The sequence below is a fragment of the Zeugodacus cucurbitae genome, chromosome 5 (genome assembly GCF_028554725.1).
Source record: "Zeugodacus cucurbitae isolate PBARC_wt_2022May chromosome 5, idZeuCucr1.2, whole genome shotgun sequence".
Taxonomy (NCBI): domain Eukaryota; kingdom Metazoa; phylum Arthropoda; class Insecta; order Diptera; family Tephritidae; genus Zeugodacus; species Zeugodacus cucurbitae.
The window spans coordinates 43,763,915-43,786,381 of NC_071670.1; the positions used below are offsets into that span (position 1 = coordinate 43,763,915).

General features: G+C 35.8%; 1 protein-coding gene across 2 annotated transcripts in view; it reads left to right on the forward strand.

Moving 5' to 3' along the window:
• LOC105218143 (mucin-2) overlaps positions 1-22,136 on the forward strand; it is a 39,716-nt gene extending 17,580 nt beyond the window's left edge. The window contains exons 1-4 of one of the 2 annotated variants that reach the window (XM_054232110.1): positions 15,445-15,577; positions 15,784-18,820; positions 21,225-21,340; positions 21,523-22,136. In XM_054232110.1, coding sequence (XP_054088085.1) covers positions 15,563-15,577; positions 15,784-18,820; positions 21,225-21,340; positions 21,523-21,657 — 3,303 coding nt within the window. In that variant the 5' untranslated portion in view covers positions 15,445-15,562 and the 3' untranslated portion in view covers positions 21,658-22,136. Of the gene's footprint in view, positions 1-15,444; positions 15,578-15,783; positions 18,821-21,224; positions 21,341-21,522 lie in introns of those variants that run through there. The other variant, XM_011193534.3, reaches the window with a different exon arrangement.
• The last annotated feature ends 331 nt before the right edge of the window (positions 22,137-22,467 follow it).

Consider the following 22,467-nt stretch of genomic DNA (forward strand, 5'->3'; position numbering starts at 1 on the left):
TGCTCTGCCCTTTTCACTGTGGCCAACAAATCGCTGTGCGGTTGGCATTGCAATGCAAACGATTGTTATGCTGCCTAGTTGTTGTTGCTGTTGTTGTTGCTACTGCTGCTTTTTCGCATTTTTATTCCCACAATCAAAATTGCACATTAATTTCGCTGCTCTTGGTTTATTGTTGTTGTTGTTTTTGCTTCTGTGGCTGAAGAAAATGCAAGCGAATTCCTCATCCCGCCACAAGTTGGCCTGTGAGAAGAAAGGCAGGCTGACAGTAGCCACAAATGTATTTATGATAAAGTATGCAAACACACACACCGGCATTCATCGGTGAACAGAAAAAAACGCCGCAGCAACATTGCAAATTATTTGGTGGATGCGCTCATAAATGCAGCGCAAGCATGCGACCAACTGAGCTGGGTGAACTAGTTCGCGTGCTGGCATTCAAAGAAAATGGATGGATGCATGGAAAATCGCCCGCAAGGAAATCGAAAAAAAAACCAACACACACCGACCATAAAAGTGGTAGCTCCAATTTGCACTCACAACAACTACAGCAACAACAACCGCACTGCGGCAATAAACGCTGTGACAATTCTGCCAGTGACCGACCGGTCGGTCTCGGGTCTCGTATCGACATGTGGCGCGTCTGTTGTCAGTCAGCGAGGCAGTCAGCTAACTGCCTACAACCGAACTGAGTTTTCCCACTTTCCCAGCGTAGCACCTTGACTTGGCTTGGCATGCAGCAGAAGCGTCACTGGGTGAGCGCCATGAGATTCATGCGGGGCACTGCAGATGCGTCACAGAGGCATTGCGGCGGCGTTGAAAATGTGGCAAAAGGCAGTTTGTTTGGTTTTTGGTTCACTTCTAATGTTGTTGGCGTTGTTGCTCTTCTTCTTGCTGTTGTTGCGTGCATGCGCTCCCCCAACTGCTGCCCAGACGCGAGCGGTGTGCCGGTTAATTTCATTAATGACATTTTGTTGTTTTTACTTTTATTGTTGTTGTTGCTATAGCTGCCGGTTTTTCTGCAGCAATTGCTACAACATGCTGTAGATGTGCCGCCGATAGGTTTCTTTGGCAATTTCATTTGTGTAGTTTTGTATTTGTATTGTTTGCATTGCTGGCGCATTTCACTTTCTTTGCCGCAAAAGCAGCAGAGCAGTTTCGTCCAAAGACTTGTTTGCCAACCGACCGACCGCCAACAATCCAGTTAGTTGTTGTTTTAGTGGGACTGCGCTTCTGTACGTGTAAGCATGTTGGGGTTCCCAATGCTAGTATATATATCGAGTATATACTTGGAATACTGAAATAGAAGAATTATTATTTATTTTTATTTTTAACGAAGCAAATTTTGTGCCGCATCTGGAGTTTGAGATATCCCTAGTGGAAATACGCGTTGTCTATAGGCGGTGATTCCTAAAATTCATGTTTTTTCTTAACTAGAAACCACCACCTTAACACCACCATTCACCAGTGCTTGTCCCTACGTTCCATACAGTGCACTGCAGTGCTTGCTACTATCGAAATTTTTGACGTAAAGCTTGGTGATCGTGCAGTCAGTTGCTTCTGAGAGATAATTTTTTAGGATTAGGATCGAGAAAATCTTGTGGTAGATTTAGAAATCGTTGAAACAATTGTTTAAGATGAATTATTTAAGAAGAATCCTTACTGCGGAGCCAACCGAGGCGATGAATTTTCTTGATCTTTCAAGTGAATTTCAATAATTTTGAAAATAAGAGTCAATCCAATCCACAGGAGTTCACATAGAACTCAAAGGCTCCATAATAGCTGTCATATGTGAGATGTGCTGCTCGCCGTTTTTCAATACTTTAGCAATCGAATGATAAGAAACCCTCCAGATAGTCAGTAAGTCCTTAAAGTGCTAAAACAAAACCGGTCCATCATACAGTTTATGTCGGATCGCTGAGGTTGAATCAATCAAGATTAGGCAATAAGTGTAAGGAAGAGGGTAATACCATTATTCTAAAGAAAATTATTGTTGTTGGTTGGCCTTGGGATCGAACTCAGTTCCTAACGCGCGGTTTCTGATAATCTATTATGTGAGATTCAGTTCGTATTTACCTCAAAATAACGATCGGTTCTGTTTATTAACACTACTTCCTGGGGGTAGGTTTCAAATTCATCATAAAATATTGGATAGCAGATTTTCACAAAACTACTTGAGGGCTATAACAATCATAATCGGACACTCAACGTCCCAGTGGTTTTGTCCGCCTATGGAAGCTGTCCGGTTATGTGGACTGCCCATATTGGGTAATTTAACTGTATTTGTATAATACAATATTTTTTTATATAAGTTAAAAAAAAGACTTTCCAACGTTTAGTAAAATTTTTAAATTCCATTTGATCGCTGTGTTTGAAAATAATATTTACTCTTTCGAGATTATAGTTTCTTAGGTCGCTTTTCAGTTATTCATCTTCAATTATTCAGAATTTTCTTTCTTAAAACACAAATATTCTTCAGCTTTCTCTGTTATTCCCCTTCGAAGTTATTTCCTTCGAAACGAATTTATCAAGAAAATTATTTTTATTAGAAATGCCTTATCACTTGCACTTGTTTGATATCTTTGCATACAACATGTGACTGCACTTAGATTATAATATCTATTTTTAACCAGCTACTTACAAGTCGCACACCAATTGATTACTCATCACATTTTTTTACACTATTGTGCAAATATTTGTTTACTATTGATTCATTCATAAATTATTTCTGGAGTGATTTTATTTTAACTAAAGCAAAAAGGTGGGTGTATTTATTTATGTCAACAAGTACTTTACCACTCCCACTCCAATAAAAAGTGCAAAATACATATATTCACTGGCATGTTACCATCAATGCGCCATCTAACGTCAATCACAAGTCAAGCGATTGAAAACCCATTCAGCCACACAAAAGTTGAAAACCGCAGCAGCAGCAGAAAAAAGTCGCTTTTATCTAACACGTCAATCATGCGAATTTCGCTGGCTACCCAAACGCCTAAAGAGGCGGCTAGTGCGCATGCATTCACAGCGACAGCATAAAAGCAACAATAGAGATATGTGAGTGTGTGTATGTGTATGGGTTTTCTTATTGGCAACATAACAGGTCCTGACGGCAATAACCTTGCTCGCCAATTATTTGGCCGCGAAGATTTAAACGTCTGGCGCTTGGTCTGCCTAACTTCGTAGTTGGTTCGTTGGCGGCGGTTTGCTTACTCTTGACTAAGTGTGGTCAAAGTCTATGCGGACCTATAGAAAAATATAATTGTTTATGAGCATAAGTCCATAAGATAAGCGAAACTGAAATAAAGCGTTCAATTAATATACTTTTGAACTGTTGGATTTCTAGTTTTGACACTGGAACCTTTTGAGTATAACACTTTTATTTTTTTCCTTTCGTAAGTGAACACGTTCTTCAGGTTCTTCTGATTCCAAGTACCGAAATTGAGTTATTTTAGTGAAACAAGATATTCTTCTAAGCACACTAAATTTAATTTAAGCATTTTCGGTTGAAATAACCATGCAAGATCAATGTTAAAAATACCTAAAAGCTGTAGATCGATTGGATCGTGATGAAATATATTTTGAAAATGTTGTTTGGACCAAAAATTTGTGTTTATCTATATCGAAAATATCCGTAGAACAAACACTGCCGTTGTTGGTCGAAACAGTTGTCGTTTCATATAAAAAACGGGTCATTTGTTTGATACTACTGCTTTTTGTTCATAGTTGACTGCTAAGGCCCTTCAAGTGGATTTGTGATCTAGTCTCTTAAAATCTTTGTAAAACAACTCTGCAAAATTTATTCAGATCTTTCGAGATGATTCATTAAGTGCAGTACTACCGGTAGTTTACGTTGTAGATTCGTCTTTAATGTCTATTTTGCCAGATTTCAACTTTTTTTCAATCGTGAGCACTCTGTGTTGATCTATTTTGTCGTACTATTGATATCTACAAGCTTTCTTTCTCTCTCTCCCTCTCTCTGAACACTGTTCATGATTGTTATAATCGAAGTCCTCTCAAAAGCTAAAGAATTAGTAAAAAGTTAAGCCCCTCAAAATTCTATATTATATATGAAAATCAAAAAGTTTTCAATTAAATAAATATTGACATACACACCTTCCTAAATCGTTTGCGCACTTTATATAAATAAGATAAAATTATTAAAAATATACGGTACTTTTTCTACTAAATTGTGACATTCCCCCATTATGATATCACTCCCTCATAGTTGCACATTTTATTTATGGTTTTTTTTTCGAAATGCGAAAAAAGTTTCTTTTCCAGTCATAAATAACCGCAATTACCTTTTTGATTACTTGTTATTTACTGTTGTGGTATTTTTCCTTCCGACCACTTCACTGCCGGTTATCAGTACGCGCACAGCTGCGGTGCCACATATCAAACATCCGACCGCAGTGGAACCTATACTAGCGGAAGTTCGATGTGCTTATCAAACTTAAAAGTTTATACCTGCATTAAGCGATATCGAGCTCACATATATATATATATATATATATATATATATATATACATATATAATCATAACTCTCATGACAGCTCTGTATTATACAATATGTACTTGTAGATATTTCTTGGTCTCAACAATACAATCTATAATTGCATACAAGGCCAAGTGAAGAAAATATTGTTTACGATTTCTTTTATCATATCGATTTGGTGTAAGTAATATTCATTTCCACATTTAGCCGATTACTCATTACTTATGCTGTTATTGTTTTGATGTTTTCTGGTCATAAATTGTTTAGAAATTGCAAATGAATGAATTTAGATGATTACCATATTAATCAAAACTATGGAACATGATATCGATTTTGGGAGTGGTAGAACCGTAGAAAGTGTTGTTTACCAAGATATAAGAGATTTTATCACCTGTTTTTTAAAACAATAAATACTCCGATAAGTTTTCTATGTTTATTGATTTGGAGCATTTGTTTACTCTATTACAGACAGTTTTTTAAGAGTTTTTATTTCGTTAAAATAATAAGAATTATATCGCTCTAACTCTGGTAAGATTTAAACCTTGAAAGAAAATTGCTTGATTTTGATCAAATAATATATAACCCTTGTAGTATATCCATTATAAATCCTATTATTTTGGAAATTTGTTATGTCGTTTTCCCATCTAGAGTATTTCGTTTCGTTCTCGTTCGAAGTCGAGTGGTTCTTTGTTTTAACACCGTTTAGAATTATTTTCTGAAAAATAGGACTACAATTGAAGTTCTATAACTTGAAGTTCTCCATAGCATAATCCACAAAAAAACCTCGAGTTAGAGAGACTTTGAATTATGGATTATGGCTACGGGTAATTCAAGGGACCCGTTTCAGAATTATATTTTAAGTATTTAAAAAATCATCACTGAGAAATGTTTTAATATACAGTTGAACTTCCCTAACTCGAATCACCATACTTAAAATATAATTCTGAAAATAAATTAAACTTCCAGGCCCGCATTCCAACTTAAAATAGGGTATACGGTTGTTAACTACATTTGCTTTTCGTATTTATAGTTCAAGATAATATGAGTTTATGTCTTATATTCTTTCGAAATCGCCAAAATATTGCCAGAGTAGTTAAAAAAATTATACTAAATTTACGTTAAATGCAGAAATTATTATTCAGAGCTATCAGACGCGACAACCTTCGTGATAAAGAACACTTAACATTGAACCTCATAGTGTATTGCTCCTAAATTCCATTATACAATATTCTGAGGCAAGTTTTTTAGCTAAATACATAAGTATTTATCAAACATAAGTGTACTGAGTATACAACTGATAAACGATAAATGTCTTCATTGATAGTTTGTGTCAAAAAAATCTGTCAATATTTCAAGTTAAACTATTTATACAACTTGAGATCTTGCGGTATTTTAATAAAACAACACAGATATGAAAATCATTTGATTCATTTAGGAGACACGTAATCATTAGAATTAGTATGAAAGAAGAAGTAATCAAACTTCTATTTGCAATAGTAATGCTAGAAAGACAAATTATGCATAAATATGTATTGTTTTGCAATAATCGAAAAAAAAATATTTGTCATAATATGTCCTCAATTACATAATCGTGTAGACATATTTACATATGTATACAATAAAAGTGGTAAAAATATAAAAAATATAAAAAGTACCATCATTTATTATAGTTGTCATCAACGGACCTATAATCTGTAAAGGCCCATCTGCAATCTGGTATTTACAAACATTTCGAGGCAACTAGCTCAGCAGTATGATTTCGAGCGATTATAGCGCTTAGGCAAATTTATAGCAATTACCGTGTTTTTATCAAATTCGTTACGTATGCATATGAGCGCTTGCAATTACACATATTTGTGCTTTGTTTTTTTGTATTTCTCTTATGCGGTAGCAAATGTTTTTGTAACATACTGGTTACGCTATAAGTGAATTGGTGACTATAAGTAGTCCTTCGTCATTATTTATTTTATGACTAAGCAAAGCTACTATGAGGTATGGTATCTTTTTGAGTAATGAAAGGAGTAATTCATTAAATTTGAAATCAAGTGTTCAGGGAAGAGTTGAATTGACAAGATCATCTATATCTGCATTTCTATTAAAAACAAACTAGTCTATTTCTTTTAGATATATCTGTTGGAATTATATTTTTTCATGCCATTAATTACTTGTCTAAATGCATCGGGCATATGTGGGTCCCATATACGTTTGAATCGGATATAAGATTTTGTCTTACAACTTCTGGAAATGAAAGGAAATGGCCAAAATTTTGTTAAATATTGAAGCAAAATTAAAAACATTTTGAGCTCTATTTCTAACAAATCCGTGTCTTGTTCTAAAAATTTATTTTATTTTTTTTTTTTAATCTTTAAGCACATTAAAATTGTTTGTCCTTTTTAGTGAATAATTGTACTGTTATAAATGATTATAGGTACAGTTTTTGAGATATTTTATTTTCTTTATTTTGATAAAAATGTAACTAAATCGATTTTACTTTTTTTTGTCCTGACTGGGCCATTTTGAGAGACAACACTTTCACCAAACTGGAACTTGGAACCACATATTGTCTAAGTGCATATCATCCAATACGGGCCAAAAATATTCGGCTATCATTGAGCGGTAGCGATTCCCATTCACAGTACGGTTTTGATCATGACGGAAGAAGTACGGCCCAATGACGCCGCCGGCCCATAAACCGCACCAAATCGTAACGTTTTCGGAAAGCAATGGTGACTCATGGAGTACGTGTGGTTGCCTGACTAGTTTGCTTTTTGACGAAGTCGTTTACGACGACCATAAATTGGACGAAGTTGAGGCCACAGACTCCGAGTTTCGGTTGTAAATTTTAATAATTTCGACTCGTAGTTGGATCGTATATCTTTCCACGATGAAATGGGAAAAATAAGGTCGTTTGCTGTTCTTATCGGTCTACTTTTGTAGAGTTCCTTCTGAAAACCCCTTTATAATAATTTACTCCACTCATGTTTTTATATACTTCAACAATTTCTTTAAGCCAGCAGTCACTTCAAATTTTCGCTGCTGGGATATGACGACCGCGTTGCCAACAATAAGCAAGCCAAGGCGTAAACAATGAAATGCGCATACAAATACATAAGTAAACCACATGTTGACATGCTCAACATAATAATTGCACTATAAAAAAATACTTGCAACGACAACAGCAACAACAACAACAAAAGCGGGAATTTATACGAAATACTTGCATTGCAATATTTATGCAGCATTTACGCCGTGCGACACTGTGCTCTGAATTATTATTCGGATACACCGTTAACTGTAATGCATGACTGTTGACCGCATTTGTGGCGTTAAAAATGCAAAATGCGTACGAAACATTTAACAGCATTTTTTCTTTGTGTACAGCAACACTTTCACTTATACAACAACAAAAAAACAATGACATTTGCTGTGTGTGATTCTTCATTTGCATGCGTGAGTGTGTTTTGGTATGTTATGAAACGCATAATTTGTTTACATTTTGTTGACACTACAGTTTGGCTACTTAACAGTACTTGGCATTCAAATCAATTGCCAATCATTACATAACCAACAAATGTAATCTAGCCGAAAAGCAATGTGTATTAGCACATATGTATGTATGTTTGTTTGTATGCACTCCTACTACTTGTTGTTTATGTGTATTTATGTTTTAGTTCAAAATACGTATGTTTACAAGTCGCTTATTTAGGGTATGTCGGGAAATATGTACATATGTATATATGTAGGTGTTAGTGGTAAACAAGATTATCATTGTCAAATAAGAAAGATAATATTGTACAGTTATTAGCACGTTTTGTTATTGTTTACGCTTACTGTGCTGCGTTCTCACGCAATTCTAATAGAACATCATTCTATATATAGAATATACATACAGTAATAGTACACTGCCTATCAGTTAACATGGTCCGCATGGGCATAGTATATAAAACCGGCACAAAAACAAAAAGTTAAAATGTTTTTTAACTACAAATACTTTTAATGATTATAAATTAAGTATAGGTAAATAATTTATTAAAAACAAGTAAGGAAGGGCTAAGTTCGGGTGTAACCGAACATTTTATACTCTCGCAATTTATTGATGTAATTTTATAAAGACAACACAATTCGACCCATATATTCGGCATAAAGTTCAATAGAATAACGAAAATCATCATAAATAGTATATGGGGACTGAGGTAATTCCTAAACCGATTTCACTCGTTTTCACCACCAAGATACAATGTATCGAAGACTATACGATCACTTAATTTAATATTACTTATAATTAGGTATATAGGATCTGGGGGAAGTTATGACCCGATTTTTACCATTTCAGGTACAGAGAGAAACTGTTATAAGAAAAAAATTCAGAGGGAATGAATTACATTAAAATATCTGAGGGATTTACCTATATTTTCGGTGAAAAATTAACCTTAGGCACTGAGTTCTTCATGTTTGATATCAGGGGCCTTGAAAAGTCATGGTCCGATTTTGACAATTTTTCCACAAGTGATGTCACAGCTCAAATACAGTATTTGTGTAAAGTTTTATTCCGCTAGCTTCATTGGTTCCTTATGAATACATTATAAAGTGAACGAGATGGAATTCAAAATTGGGTTATATGGGAAGTAGACGTAGTTGTGAACCGATTTCGCCCATATTCCACCCGTGTCATCAGGGTGTCAAGAAAGTGTTATATACCGAATTTCATTGAAATCGGTCGAATAGTTCTTGAGATATGGTTTTTGACCCATAAGTGGGCGACGCCACGCCCATTTTCCATTTTGTAAAAAAATCTCAGTGCAGCTTTCTTCTGCCATTTCTTATGTAAAATTTGGTGTTTCTGACGTTTTTCGTTAGGGAGTTAACCCACTTTTCGTAATTTTCAACCTAACCTTTGTATGGGAGGTGGGCGTGGTTATTATCCGATTTCTTTCATTTTTGGACTGTATAAGGAAATGGCTAAAAGAAACGACTGCAGAAAGTTTGGCTTATATAGCTTTATTGGTTTGCGAGTTATATACAAAAAAACTTATTTGAGGGCGGGGTCACGCCCACTTTTCCAAAAAAATTACATCAAAATGTGCCCCTCCCTAATGGGATCCTATGTTCCAAATTTCATTTTCATAACTTTATTTATGGCTTAGTTATGACACTGTATAGGTTTTCGGTTTCCTCCATTTTGTGGGCGTGGCAGTAGACCGATTTTGCCCATTTTCGAAAGCAACCTCCTCAGGGTGCCAAGGAACATGTGTTCCAAGTTTCATTAAGATATCTTAATTTTTACTCAAGTTATCGCTTGCACGGACAGACGGACAGACATCCGGATTTCAAATATAACCCCATATCTAACTCTTATATTTCTTGGTGACACAAACAACCGTTATGTGAACAAAACTATGATACTCTGTGCAACAGGTTGCGAGAGTATAAAAAATATTTGAATATAAAACTTGTAAAAAGTAAAAAATATATATTAGAAAATAGTAAATCATTCACAATGGCGAAATATACGCTTTATTTAATAAATATTTAAAATATAATAGCTGTCATCAATTGGCAAAGCGTTATAGAGCAGCCAATAGAACGCACTATCGTGTAATTCAAACAGAGAGGCAGCACTTAGGGATGCTTTATTGTTGCTTTCAGATATACAATTTTTGACAGGCGAGCAGCGCCCCAAGATAGCGAGCAGATAAGTGACCAATCGATTACAGCTAATGTTGATTTGTTTATTTTCAATTGATTTTAATAATTTAATAATGTTTCTAAGTGATTAAGAATTTTGTACAAAACATCATTGATATCAATTTTATATGTATTCTAAATGATTACAATAATTTTTTTTAGTTTTGTTAATTGCCGGTTTCAATCGCATACGAAACTAAATAAATATACATATAAGATATTACTTGAAAGTCAAGGGGTTAGGTGTGTTTCAAAAAACTGTGGAATAATTTTTTTTGCCTTAAGAAATAGTGCAATATGTTTAAATTAATATCCAAATTTATTAAATCGATTCGAGTAGAATTCTAAGAGATATACCCTTTGGATGTTTCAATTTTTCAAGTTGGTGAACACGATGTCTCGAGAAGTTATGAAACGATTTTGTTTAAACTTTGCATACATTTTTGGTATAACATTATCTAGTTAATGAATGAAGAATTTTTTTATATTTTATTTACAACTATTTTTTCGAGACGATATATGTCGAAAATTTGACTAAAAAGTGAGATTTTTATTTTCTTTTTTCTTTCGTTCATTAACTAGTTCATTAACTATTTACTATCGAAATATTTTTGGTTTATTGATTTTAGATCAAGTAATAATGAGTTATAATGTCCTCACAAGAGCTTGTTTTTTGAACACTTCATGGAAGATACGGTACCACCGGCTGAATTGTTTAAATAAAAAATATGATTGTATATAACTATTAAAAAAATGGTAGACATACCCTTATTTTCAGCCTTTGAAACCACCTAACCCCTTAATATATGTAGAGAGGTTTGGTGGTTAATTTTCTAGAGAGTGAGAACTGATAAATGATTTTTTATGATTCAGTACAGTTTAGTGATTTTAATTTTCTTGGCAATAATAATATAATTCAAAAATAATTTATGTATATATCCGAGAATCATGCTCTTCGATAAACTTGCTATCAAATCATGTTCAGAGATATATGACTTAAAGTCTCAACGGCTAAGTAAATAACCAAAATTTTACTCTCTAGTGTTGCTGTCATGCAGAAAGAATTTCTGTTTCACATTTCTTAAACCTGATGATGCTACCTATGTACTTTACTCTATGTAAATTTTTCGAGAAAAAGATTAAGAAAATTAGAAAAGAAATGATGAATGAAGAAAAAGTTTTAGAAAATCGTAATTTGTATATATGTATGTATACAAATTATGAAAGCTCTGTAATTTAAAGTTAAAATATTTTTTTAATGATTCCATGTTTACTAAATAATATTTAACTATTCACTGTCTTGCCTCACAGTGCACACTCCATCCATTAATGTTACGTATACGTCATGGACCAGCAGATTTTGTTAGTACATTAATCAAAACCATGACTTGAAAATAATTTATAATTTACTATAAAATAAGTAGATTTGATAAAATTCTCAGAATTTCGCGTTTGCGCATAAGTGTGTGTTTTCGTTGACTACAGCTGGCGTTTCAAAAAAATAAATTTGGCACTTGGTTTCTCGCGATAAGTGCTTTAGAAAGATTAGATCTTTTGCTGCTTGTGAATATTTATGAACGGGCATAAGGAGTGGAAATATACTGCAGACATGTAGTTCCAGTGAAATAAATTAAATAATCAGAAATATCAAGAGTTCACATGTTGCTTATCTTTAAAATTTATACAGGTGTTTATGCATATGTGTTATTATTTGGTATATATGTTTGTATATTATTATGTATAAATCTTAATTATTTATTCATTTTGTTAGACTTTTGGTATTTTTTACACTTTTCATTGATATAATTATCTTAAATTTTTGTGATTGTTATTGTGTAATGATATTTGATATTTGTTATTTACACGCACTTTTTTGTTCGCCTTTATTTAAGAAGTTGCGTTCATTCCTTCCTATTTCCGATTTCTATACTAATTTAAAGTGAATTTATTCTTAATATCAATAATATATACTTACTCAAAATCTTACTTAACTCAAAATCGGTTAAATCTGGTTCAATATCTTAACGAACGGCACCCACCATATTTGATTGAATACATTGACGTGTGATAACGAACTGTTGTGGCCGAAATTTTTGATTGACATTCTCGTTTTTTTGTATGTACCTATGTACTATAAAATAATTTTACTTTCGATTAAGTTGATTGCATGTATTTAAGTTCGCTTTGCGTTTACTCATTAAATGGAAAAATCGCGGCGTAATTATCGAGTGCAAAATAAAATTCGGTTTCTATGCGTTTTAGCGATTCAATTGATTGTAGTAAACAGCAATATTTACTAAATTGCACTAAAAAACAAAATAAAACTTCGCGCATAATTACTGTGGTTTATTACTAGACAAAATTTAGCATTTTTATTTTATTTTAGTTAGTTCCTTCGTTGATAAGTGATTGCGCGTATTTTTTTACACATTCATACTGATTCATCAGTTTGCATTCTTATTTGCAAAAACGTGTTTATTAGTGCATAATTGTTGACTTAGATAAATACAAAAAATATATTTCGCAAATTATATGTTCCATGAACTTTGAAGCTCAGTCTACTAAATATATTACGCGATGCGCTGTCTTTCAGAAAAAATAATTGTTTTCCCATCATTAATATGTGGTCATTTATACTACGATAAACATATAGCTGTATTCATTGCTTATTTTGTCTGTAGCATCCGCTAACGTTAATGCTTTTATGAGCTTGGCAATTTTCGTTTGTTAAAACCTCACGCTCGTTGTATGTTCGTGAATTCTTGACCAAAAACAATACTGTAACGATGTTCCACCCTCCTTCGTCGCTAAACATGACTCCGTGAGACTTTTTTCTATTTCCAAAATTACATATGACCTTCAAGGGCCTTCGTTTTACCAGCAAACGTGAAATCGTTGAAAAAGCTTAAGGGGTTAGGGGTAGTCAGAGACACGAAAAATGAGAATTTTCAGTAATATTTAATTGCTATTAAACCATGTTGTTTTACAAAAGTAATAATTTGGCATTATTACACAATGTTTTGACTTGAAGTAACGGAAATTTGAAAAAAAATTATAATTTCCAAAGTTATAGCTGTTTGTGTTGACTCAGTTCAAAAACAATGCCCTTGCGGTGACAATCATATGTCCTTGGAGATTCATTTAAAATCAATCGGTTAAGCAAAATTAGTTTTATAAATAGATAATCCTGAGCCTGATCGAAGCTCTTTTTTTTTCAAAAATTAACAAAATTGCGGCCTCAGGAAATGTTTTTCTAGATTTTCTGAAAAAATTAAAATCTAAAAAAATCAAAATTTTCGAAAAAAAAAGCTTCGATCAGGCCCTGGATTATTATGTATTCTAAATTTCATTAAAATTTACTGAACGGTTTTCGGGTAACAGTTGTCACCAGTTCAAAAAACATGGTTTTGAGAAAAACGCAATTGAAAGTTTCACACTAGCGTTTTGGAATGCTCGATCACTCTTTGTTATTTGTCAAATAACTCAAAAAGTAATTATCGGATCAACCTCAAATTTTCAGAGAATATTTTTAAGATATTACACTTAACGAAAAAAATGATTTTTTGAAAATCCTGATTACTCCTAACCCAAGGCTATCCCAAAAATCAAATTTGAGAAGTGTATCAACTATTGGAAGAACTGGGACAATTCACGTTCTTTTTTAAGATACCTCATATAATATTATACTTGCCATACAAGCAAGTCGTCAGCCTTGAGTTCTTTTTGCTGCGTTTTCCTTTAATTTTTCGTATTTACGGGTAGTCAATTCTTAAGGTATGTCATTCTATGTCAATACTTTGATATCAGACGTCCTTATTATTATTAAATATCGGTTCCCATTTCAATCCATGTGGTGGGTTGGTCATATCCTCTGTGTTAATTGCTATTTGTGTAGAAATGTGTGATTGTATGACCCTTCATAAGATTTTTTTTTGGAAAAATCGACCTATTTTCAATCTTTTTTTTTATATAAAATATTAAATATTAAGTTCCAACATTTTATTAAATATTTAATGAGGGATTACTGAAAATTTTGAAGAAGAATATCAAAAACTCTACTATTTTGATATGATTTTCGGCGAGCCCTCGGGGAAAAATATGCGTCCGCAGAACGTAACTCGTCAGCATAACTCCCATCAGATTAATCCAAAGTAAATATATAAATTCATAGCGGGAATTGTACTGAACTGAGGTCCTCCAAACATGTTGAACCAACTCCAATTCTGGTGAATGTCAAATGATAAGAAATAAGGAGGAAGCCGTACTATTTCCTATACAAAATAATGTTGTATGTACCAGATTTCACTAAAATGCCATATATCTTTCCACCTTCTTTGAAATTTTTGCATCCGCTGGTATTAACCCCGGAATTAGCAATTATTTGATAATGATTTCACTTTTTTTAATAAACCAAAAACGATTTTAATAAAACAAAAACTAGTAAAATAAAACTTTAAATTTAAACAATTTAAATCATTTAGCCCATTTCACTTTATTTCTTCAATTTATTTATTCCGTGAAGCGTGTACAGCAATAAAAAAGTTACTTCACGAGCTGTCATAAACCAGTCAAAGTCGGTCGATAAAAAGCAAATAAAATAAATGGTCAAATATTTAATCGAAATATGAGTAATCTGACGACACACGACACATTGAAAACCAAAATAAAAATAAAAACAAAAACAAGAAAAACTGACCTAGACAACAGCAAATATTTTCGTAGATTTAGTGTAAACAACATATGTGACAACCGTAAAAAAATTAAGCCGGCAAAAAGTGACCACACGACATTTAATAGTAAACGCTCAGCGGAAACCGGATCATTTCACAAACTCACACGCACGCACGCGCTTTACTGCACTCCATACGCCGATTTCAAGCTTGAATGCTGTCTGTGGATGCACGTTTCTATTAAACTCTCGACCGGCTTACTTTGATACGCTCCAATGATGCTTAAATGAGCCACACGACAAGTCGATTGAGCCGCAAAGAAAAGCTGCTGATTATTATTATTTTTTTTTTTTGCTGTTGTTGTTGTTGTACTTTTTCACGGTCGCCTTGAGTGTAAGAAAATTTGCTCTAAAATGTCCAAATCACTTAATTTATGAGTTTGCTACCGCATCGCTGTGCACTGATGGACTGGCAACTCGGCAAGTAATGCAGTAGTTTACTAGGCGGCTGAGCGGGCTCCACCGTTTTTTTTGTTTTCCTTTTTTTTGGTTGTGGTGTGTTGGAGGACGTCGAATATGTGCAGAAAGTTGTTTCGCATCTTGGAAAGTGAAACTCGTTGATGATATTTACATTTGGATTATTGTTTTTATTTGTCGGTGATTCCGGTTTGTCATTGGTATTCCCACTTTTCTGCTTCACATAAGATTCGTCATGGTAAACAAAAAGGTACTCACTTTTTGAGATGAACTTATGTGATGAAAATGAATACAGTCTTGTAGTCTTTGAAAGTTCTCTAAAAATTATTATATATAGGGTGGTCCAGACCAAGTTACCAAAAAGTTTATATATCAGACAGAGATTTCTTATTATTATATTATATCTAAATTGCAAGCTCTTAACTAATACATATTTCTTTTTTTTTCTCTTTTCAGACGCGCAAAAATCGACTTGCCCACATTGCCTGCCAGCTTACCATCCTTGCCATTAGTATATCAGCACTCTTGCCACACGTCTTGGGTATACAACAGCAACAGCATTTCCCTGCAGATTATCTGGTGCCACCACCATTACCCACAGCACAACAACTGAAACATCAAAATGCGCCCACACATCAAGCTGCCGAAACAGTGGCGGCACCTAGTCACACGTCCAATAATGCCGTCGAACCGCCTGGTTTTATGTCACGCATAGCACGCTGGTTTGGACTTGGAGCGGCGGAACAAAATCAACTTGCCAGTGGTTTCTCGTCGGAAGGTAAACAAGCATACAATTATCAAGTGCCGTTGGGACCCGATGGTAAACCGTGTAACCTCTGCAACAAATACCCTTGGGTGCCAATGTTCCCGCAGGGACTACAATATCAGGCGAATAATCAGCACGCACCAGTGGTGCCACAACAACAGTTACATCAGCACTACGAAGCGCAGGCCTCACAGAAGTATGCACAACAACAGCCATTGCCATTTGGCCACGCTGGCAAACAACAGTTACCTGTCAGACAACGCGCTGTGCAATTCAATTTCCCCACAGTCTATCAACCACTGCCGGGCCCCTACAAAGCACCCGCGGTAGTAGCGAAAGCTCCAGTGTCACCACCATACCTGCCTGCACCGGTGCCGAATCTCAGCCTGAACGCTTTGCCACCCATATATAATGCGCAACCATTTCGGCAGCCTTATCTGACGCCTGCGGCTTCCACAACAACGACCACGACTACCGAAACGCCACAGGGTAGTACACAGCAATTGCCTTCAACGGAACCGGCGCATTTCGCGGAAAATATTGGTGCACCTTCGGAGTTGCAACCGGATCGTGTGCGTCCAGAGCAGACGTATACAACGCCAACACGAGATCATGATCCAAGCTTTGAGATCGTTAAGAGCCATCAAATTACGGATTTCGTCTCCTCAGTTGAGTATCCGGTGACGTTCGAGCAATCACCTTCTATAGATTTGGGACAACAACAGGCGCCCGTCAACCCACAACCGGTCAAGGAGACGGTGGCGACTGTGTCATATCAACATGAGACGTTCAGTCCAAATCTACACAAACACCTGCCTGCTTCGCAAATACTCACCGAATTGGGCAGCTTTGCAGCGAAACCGCAGACACAGCAGACCCAGCAACCGCAACAGCCCCAGTCTACACAGTCGCAGATCGCAACAGCAACTCAGTCGCAAACTCAATCGCCTCAACAGTCTCAACTATATCAGCAGACGGATACTTCTTATCAGACGGCGCCACAGCAACAACAAGTGCAATATACGCAAAGTTCTACAACACAGTCGCAAACTGGGTACACACAATATCAACAGAACTACGAACCTTCCACAACATTCTACACGACACCTTATCAACAGCAAACGCAATATCAACAGCACAATTATGAGCCACAGAAAGCACACTATGAACCGCAAGGTGAGGATAACTTCCCCTCCGCTTCGTCGCACAACGCCACCGAGGTGCAACATCAGCAACAAAATGTGGACTACAGGCCTTGGTTACCGCTGACGCAAACCTTCCCCTACACTACCACAGAGCCGCCGCGTGAATTCGATTTGTCGACGCAATTGCCGCAGGTGGGTGAGGTGGACTACATAACGGAACGCGTTCAAGGAAATACACAAGTGCAGTTTTTACCTTCCCTGCAGACACAACAACCACCGCGACCAGCATCGATAAAGCATGATGCACGCGAAACACCAAAACGCCTGTTGGATTCTCCCATACAACATGCGCCCAGCTTTCTTAATCAACCACGCCCCTTTACACGTGATCCGAGTGAGTTGAATTTGCGCAAACCGCCTGTGTCATTTGTGAACCCACAGCCTTATCCGAATCACAAGCAAAATGCCGTCGATGTGCCTTTCTCCACAGCACCATGGCTAGTGACACCGTTGCCACCTTTGCCCACATTCACTGGCGCACCTGCGGCACCCACACCAACATCCACCTACAGTGCCATAGATGCCAGCGGTCAATACGCCGGCATGTCACCACCAACACCGCCACCACCGGCGCGCCACAATGATGTCCATCAAATTATCATACCTTATACGACCAAGAACAAACCACGCCCCTTCGAACCCACACGCTCGCAGCCGGCAGTTGATCAAATTGCGCAGCACAATGCCGCCTTCCAGAAATGGTCCGCGCAACAGAATAGCGTGGATATCCACGAACAACAAGAGTCGAAATTGGTGACTGCACAGTTGGCTACAGAGTCACCACTGCCAGAGCCACCGCGTCGCAACACAAAATATGTCACCAAAATACTTGCCTCAAATTTACGCGATCTTCTGCGTCGCGAACATGAGATGAGACAACAGAAAACGAATTCTTCGAACTTTGATCTCTCCAAGTTGCAGAAGAATATCGACGACTGGACGGAACAAGAGTACACCTCACTGTCACATCGTCCCAGCACGCCTACAATACGTGGTCGCTCCAAGCACATACCAACGGAATATCTCACCACAACAACGCCAGCATCACGTCGCCCTAAGACGACGATTAGTCTGTTTGAGCCATCTTCCGAGTTGCCGGCATCCGTAAATGACTTACAATCGCTGCTGTTCGACCGCGGTTCGAAGCGTTACGAATTGAATCAAATAGACGATGACGTGAACAACCATTTATTAGACACACTAGAAAGTGAAACGGCGACTGTACCAGCAACAGTGACAACGAGCCAAACCACTACACAGCATCCACCGAAGAATAGCAATGGACATGCGGCGCCAAATTTCATGCACTTCGGCGCTGATACCTATCAACCCGAACCGGCAGAACTTTGGCGCAAAGCCAAGGTTGCCATTTCGCCGCAAACACACGAGAAGGTCTATGTGGTGACACCGCAGCCACGTTTCTTCCCCCAACGCACGCTAACCACAACCACAACGAGCACTGAACTGCCGCCCAGTACTAGGAAGTCGCCACGCTTCATTGTGAGACCCACACCCGGTAATGGTAAGTAGCTTGTGGCTTTCACATTGCTTAATTTTACTTTCAAATATTTCGTGAAATTGACAGAATTGTAATTATTTGGTCCTAGTTCACTTAAGCTTGATAATTGCTGTATTTATAAAATTTAGACCTCGGTCGAATATGAATCGACTTAAATTTAACTGAATAGCAATAGAGTGTAGTCTAGAACTAGACGGATTTCACAGTCCAATATTGATCAATAATTCATATTCATCACTTCTGATCATCACAAGTAAGGAAAGGCTAAGTCCGAGTGCAACCGAACATTTTATACTCTCGCAATTTATTGCTATATTTTTATTAAGATAACACATAATTTGACCCATAAATTCGGCATAAAGTTTAATAGAATAACCAAAATAATCATATATGTTATATGAAGGTTGAGGTGATTCCTGCACAGATTTCACTAATTTTCACCATCAAGGTACACTATATCCAAAACTATACGATCACTTAATTTTGTCAAATTATTTCACATATTAACCGATATATGCGGAATAAAGCCCACCGTATTTTTGAAAAACCTATAATTAAGTATATGGGAGCTAGGGAAATTTATGACCCGATTTTAATAATTTTTGGAACAGAGACTCACTATTAGGGGAAAAAAAGTTCCTCTGAATTAAATTAAAATATCTGAAAGATTTATCGATATTTTCATTGAAAGATTACCCTTAGGCACTGAGTTCTTCATTTTCGATATCCGGGGGCCTTGAAAAGTTATAGCCCAATTTCGACAATACAATTGAAGCCACAAATTTTATACAGTATTTGTGTAAAGTTTTATTCCGCTATCTTCATAGGTTCCTTCAGAAGGCATTCAAAATTGTGTTATATGGGAAGTAGTTGTGGTTTTGCAACGATTTTGCTCATTTTCAATCCGTGTCATCAGTGTTTTAAGAAAATATTATATACCGAATTTCATTAAAATCGGTCGAGTAGTTCCTGAAATATGATTTTTGACCCATATGTAGGCGACACCACGCCCATTTTTCATTATTTTTTTAAAACTGAGTCCAGCTTTCCTCAACCATTTAAAGTGTTTCTGACGTTTTCTGTTAGTGAGTTAATTTACTTTTAGTAATTTTCTACCTAATACTACGTTCGGACCGACATTGAAAACATGGTTTCATTGAAAAATGGGGTTTCGTTCGAAAACTTGTGTTTTCATCCATGCAAAATCTGTCAACGAAATCATAGTTTTCGCTCAAAACTTGTTGAAAACTTACATTCCATTCATTATAATCGATGTCTGCTCTAGTTTAGTCGATATAATTGGAAGACATATTTTCCTATCCCCAAATTGTCAGCTGATATTTGTATACATTTTAAAAAAGAATGGAGAAAAAACAAAAGTACATTAAAAGAAATTCCTGGGGTGAGAGGGAGGAAGCGCTCCTAATTGAATTGTGGCAAAATAGGGTGTGGTCTTCGCGGGCCCAGAAAAAATAGCCACATTTTAGAAGAAATGGCAGTGTAGTTGCAGCAACAAGGTGTGCTATTCACAACGGCCGAAATTAATTAATTTACAGAGGCCGAAGGATGTCGTATAATTCATTAAATGAACGAAAGTTTTCTTAAAAAAAAAAAAACAGATCCATTTCGATGGCAATCATGTTCCCAAAAATTATTCTTACTTTGCTGGAATTAATTATATTTAATTGAGAACATTTGCATTAGTAAAAACCTATACAAACTTTTGTCCAACATGATTTAATCGGCGTCCCAAGTTCCTTTATTATACCTAATAGGATTAAACAACAAACAACGTTCTATTCTAATTCTTCTATCTTTTTTGCAAGGCAAAGGTGCTAGGTAGAAAGAGTCTCCATCAATTCTCTTGAAGAATCATCGTTGCGCAAGGTATTTATCTGGCTTTTCAAAGCCAATTCCTTCATTATTAACATTTTCTTGTCGTGATTCTATAAAACACGATCATTAATAATAATTATAAGCAAATATTAAAGATTCTAAATCTTACCATTTTCGTTGCTCAAAATGTAAACAAACAAATAAATTTGTGAATTGTCAATAAAAACACTTCGAAAACACAAAATGTCGGACGACTTTGGTTCCACAATCCACAAATTGTGTTTTCAAGAGGTTTTCAATGGCGGTCCGAACGTAGTATAACCTTTGTTTGGGAGGTGGGCGTGGTTATAAAGCGATTTCAAGAATTTTTTATGGTGTTTAATGGGAAACGTCTGCAGAAAGTTTGGTTTATATAACTTTATTAGTTTGCGAGATATTCACAAAAAAATGATTTAGGGCGGGTCCACCCCCACTTACAAAAAAATGACATCCGTTCTTTTACACCAAATTTTACTCTTCTACTTGTACTACTTCATTGTATGCGTTTTAATAATATTATTTTATTTTTCAGGCACCCACTCATCTGCGTCAGCACCCAGCCTTTACAGTCCCGAGCTCTTCGGTCTGAGCGGTCTCTCGGCATATGTACCAGCCAAACCAGTGGAGATTATCGATGGCAACTCAAAAGTAAATCGTGTGAAAATCAAATAGATGACATTTGAATAACTTGAAGTGAAGTGATATTCAACTCTCTTGTATTTTTCTTCTTCTTCCGCACTTCACACAAAAATTACACAACATGCATCTCATTTTAACATAAAAAACACACACTCATACACATGCACACTCAACTACATATGAACAACTAGGTCTTCAATATCATAACGGCGCCACCAAAAACTCAAGCGGATGAGTCCAGCGATCAGTACTCGACCAAGGATCAGTTGTCGCTGGTGAAGAAGGGAAGGAAACTGCGATCGACAATGTCACCATCTCCAAGATAGAGTTGCTGATGGCAATATGGTGGAAGACATGCGATTTTAAATATATAGCTATCACTTACACGACCGTTCGCCCGTTCTACTTACTTTTGTATTATAAATTTCAAACGATTTGTTTCTTGTATACGCGATCGTCTTTGCTACGCATCTTTAGTCTTAATTTTGTTTTAGTTCTAAGTTATGCTGTAAATTGTGACGGAAGAAGACTTAAGACGCGTGAAAAGATTTAAGATTAAGTTTAATATAATTATAAAGAAATATATACTATATATATATATATATAAATCAATACTGAATCGAAAGCGACCAAAAGGCACATAGAACAACTGTAACGAATGTCATATATATGTATATGTATATGTATGTACTAGTATTGCATACCATTAAACTCTTATTGGCACCTTCATGAGGTCATAGTTAATTTGTACTTTAAATAGCTTTAAAAATAAATGTAAATGTATTTTTTAGACAAATTATATCTAGCAACTAATGTATAAAGTAATTTAAATACTCAAATAATTAAACGTGTTTTCCTTCTCACTGACATGCAACTCAAACAGAAGGTAGGTACTGAGGCTGCTTTGACTTTTTTCCTCACACTTGGATGCGCATAAAACCGTTAATTAAGCTGGAATTTGGGAATATTTTTTGCTCTTAACTAAATTTGGATATCGATTAATGCGAAACAAGTTAAAAAATGTCTGCACTTTGGAAAATTCTATAAGAAATTTCAATTTCAAATACCTCCTATATGAATTTTATTTTCAAAATTGCGACCACTTCCGTTCTCCAAAACATATAGATATATACATG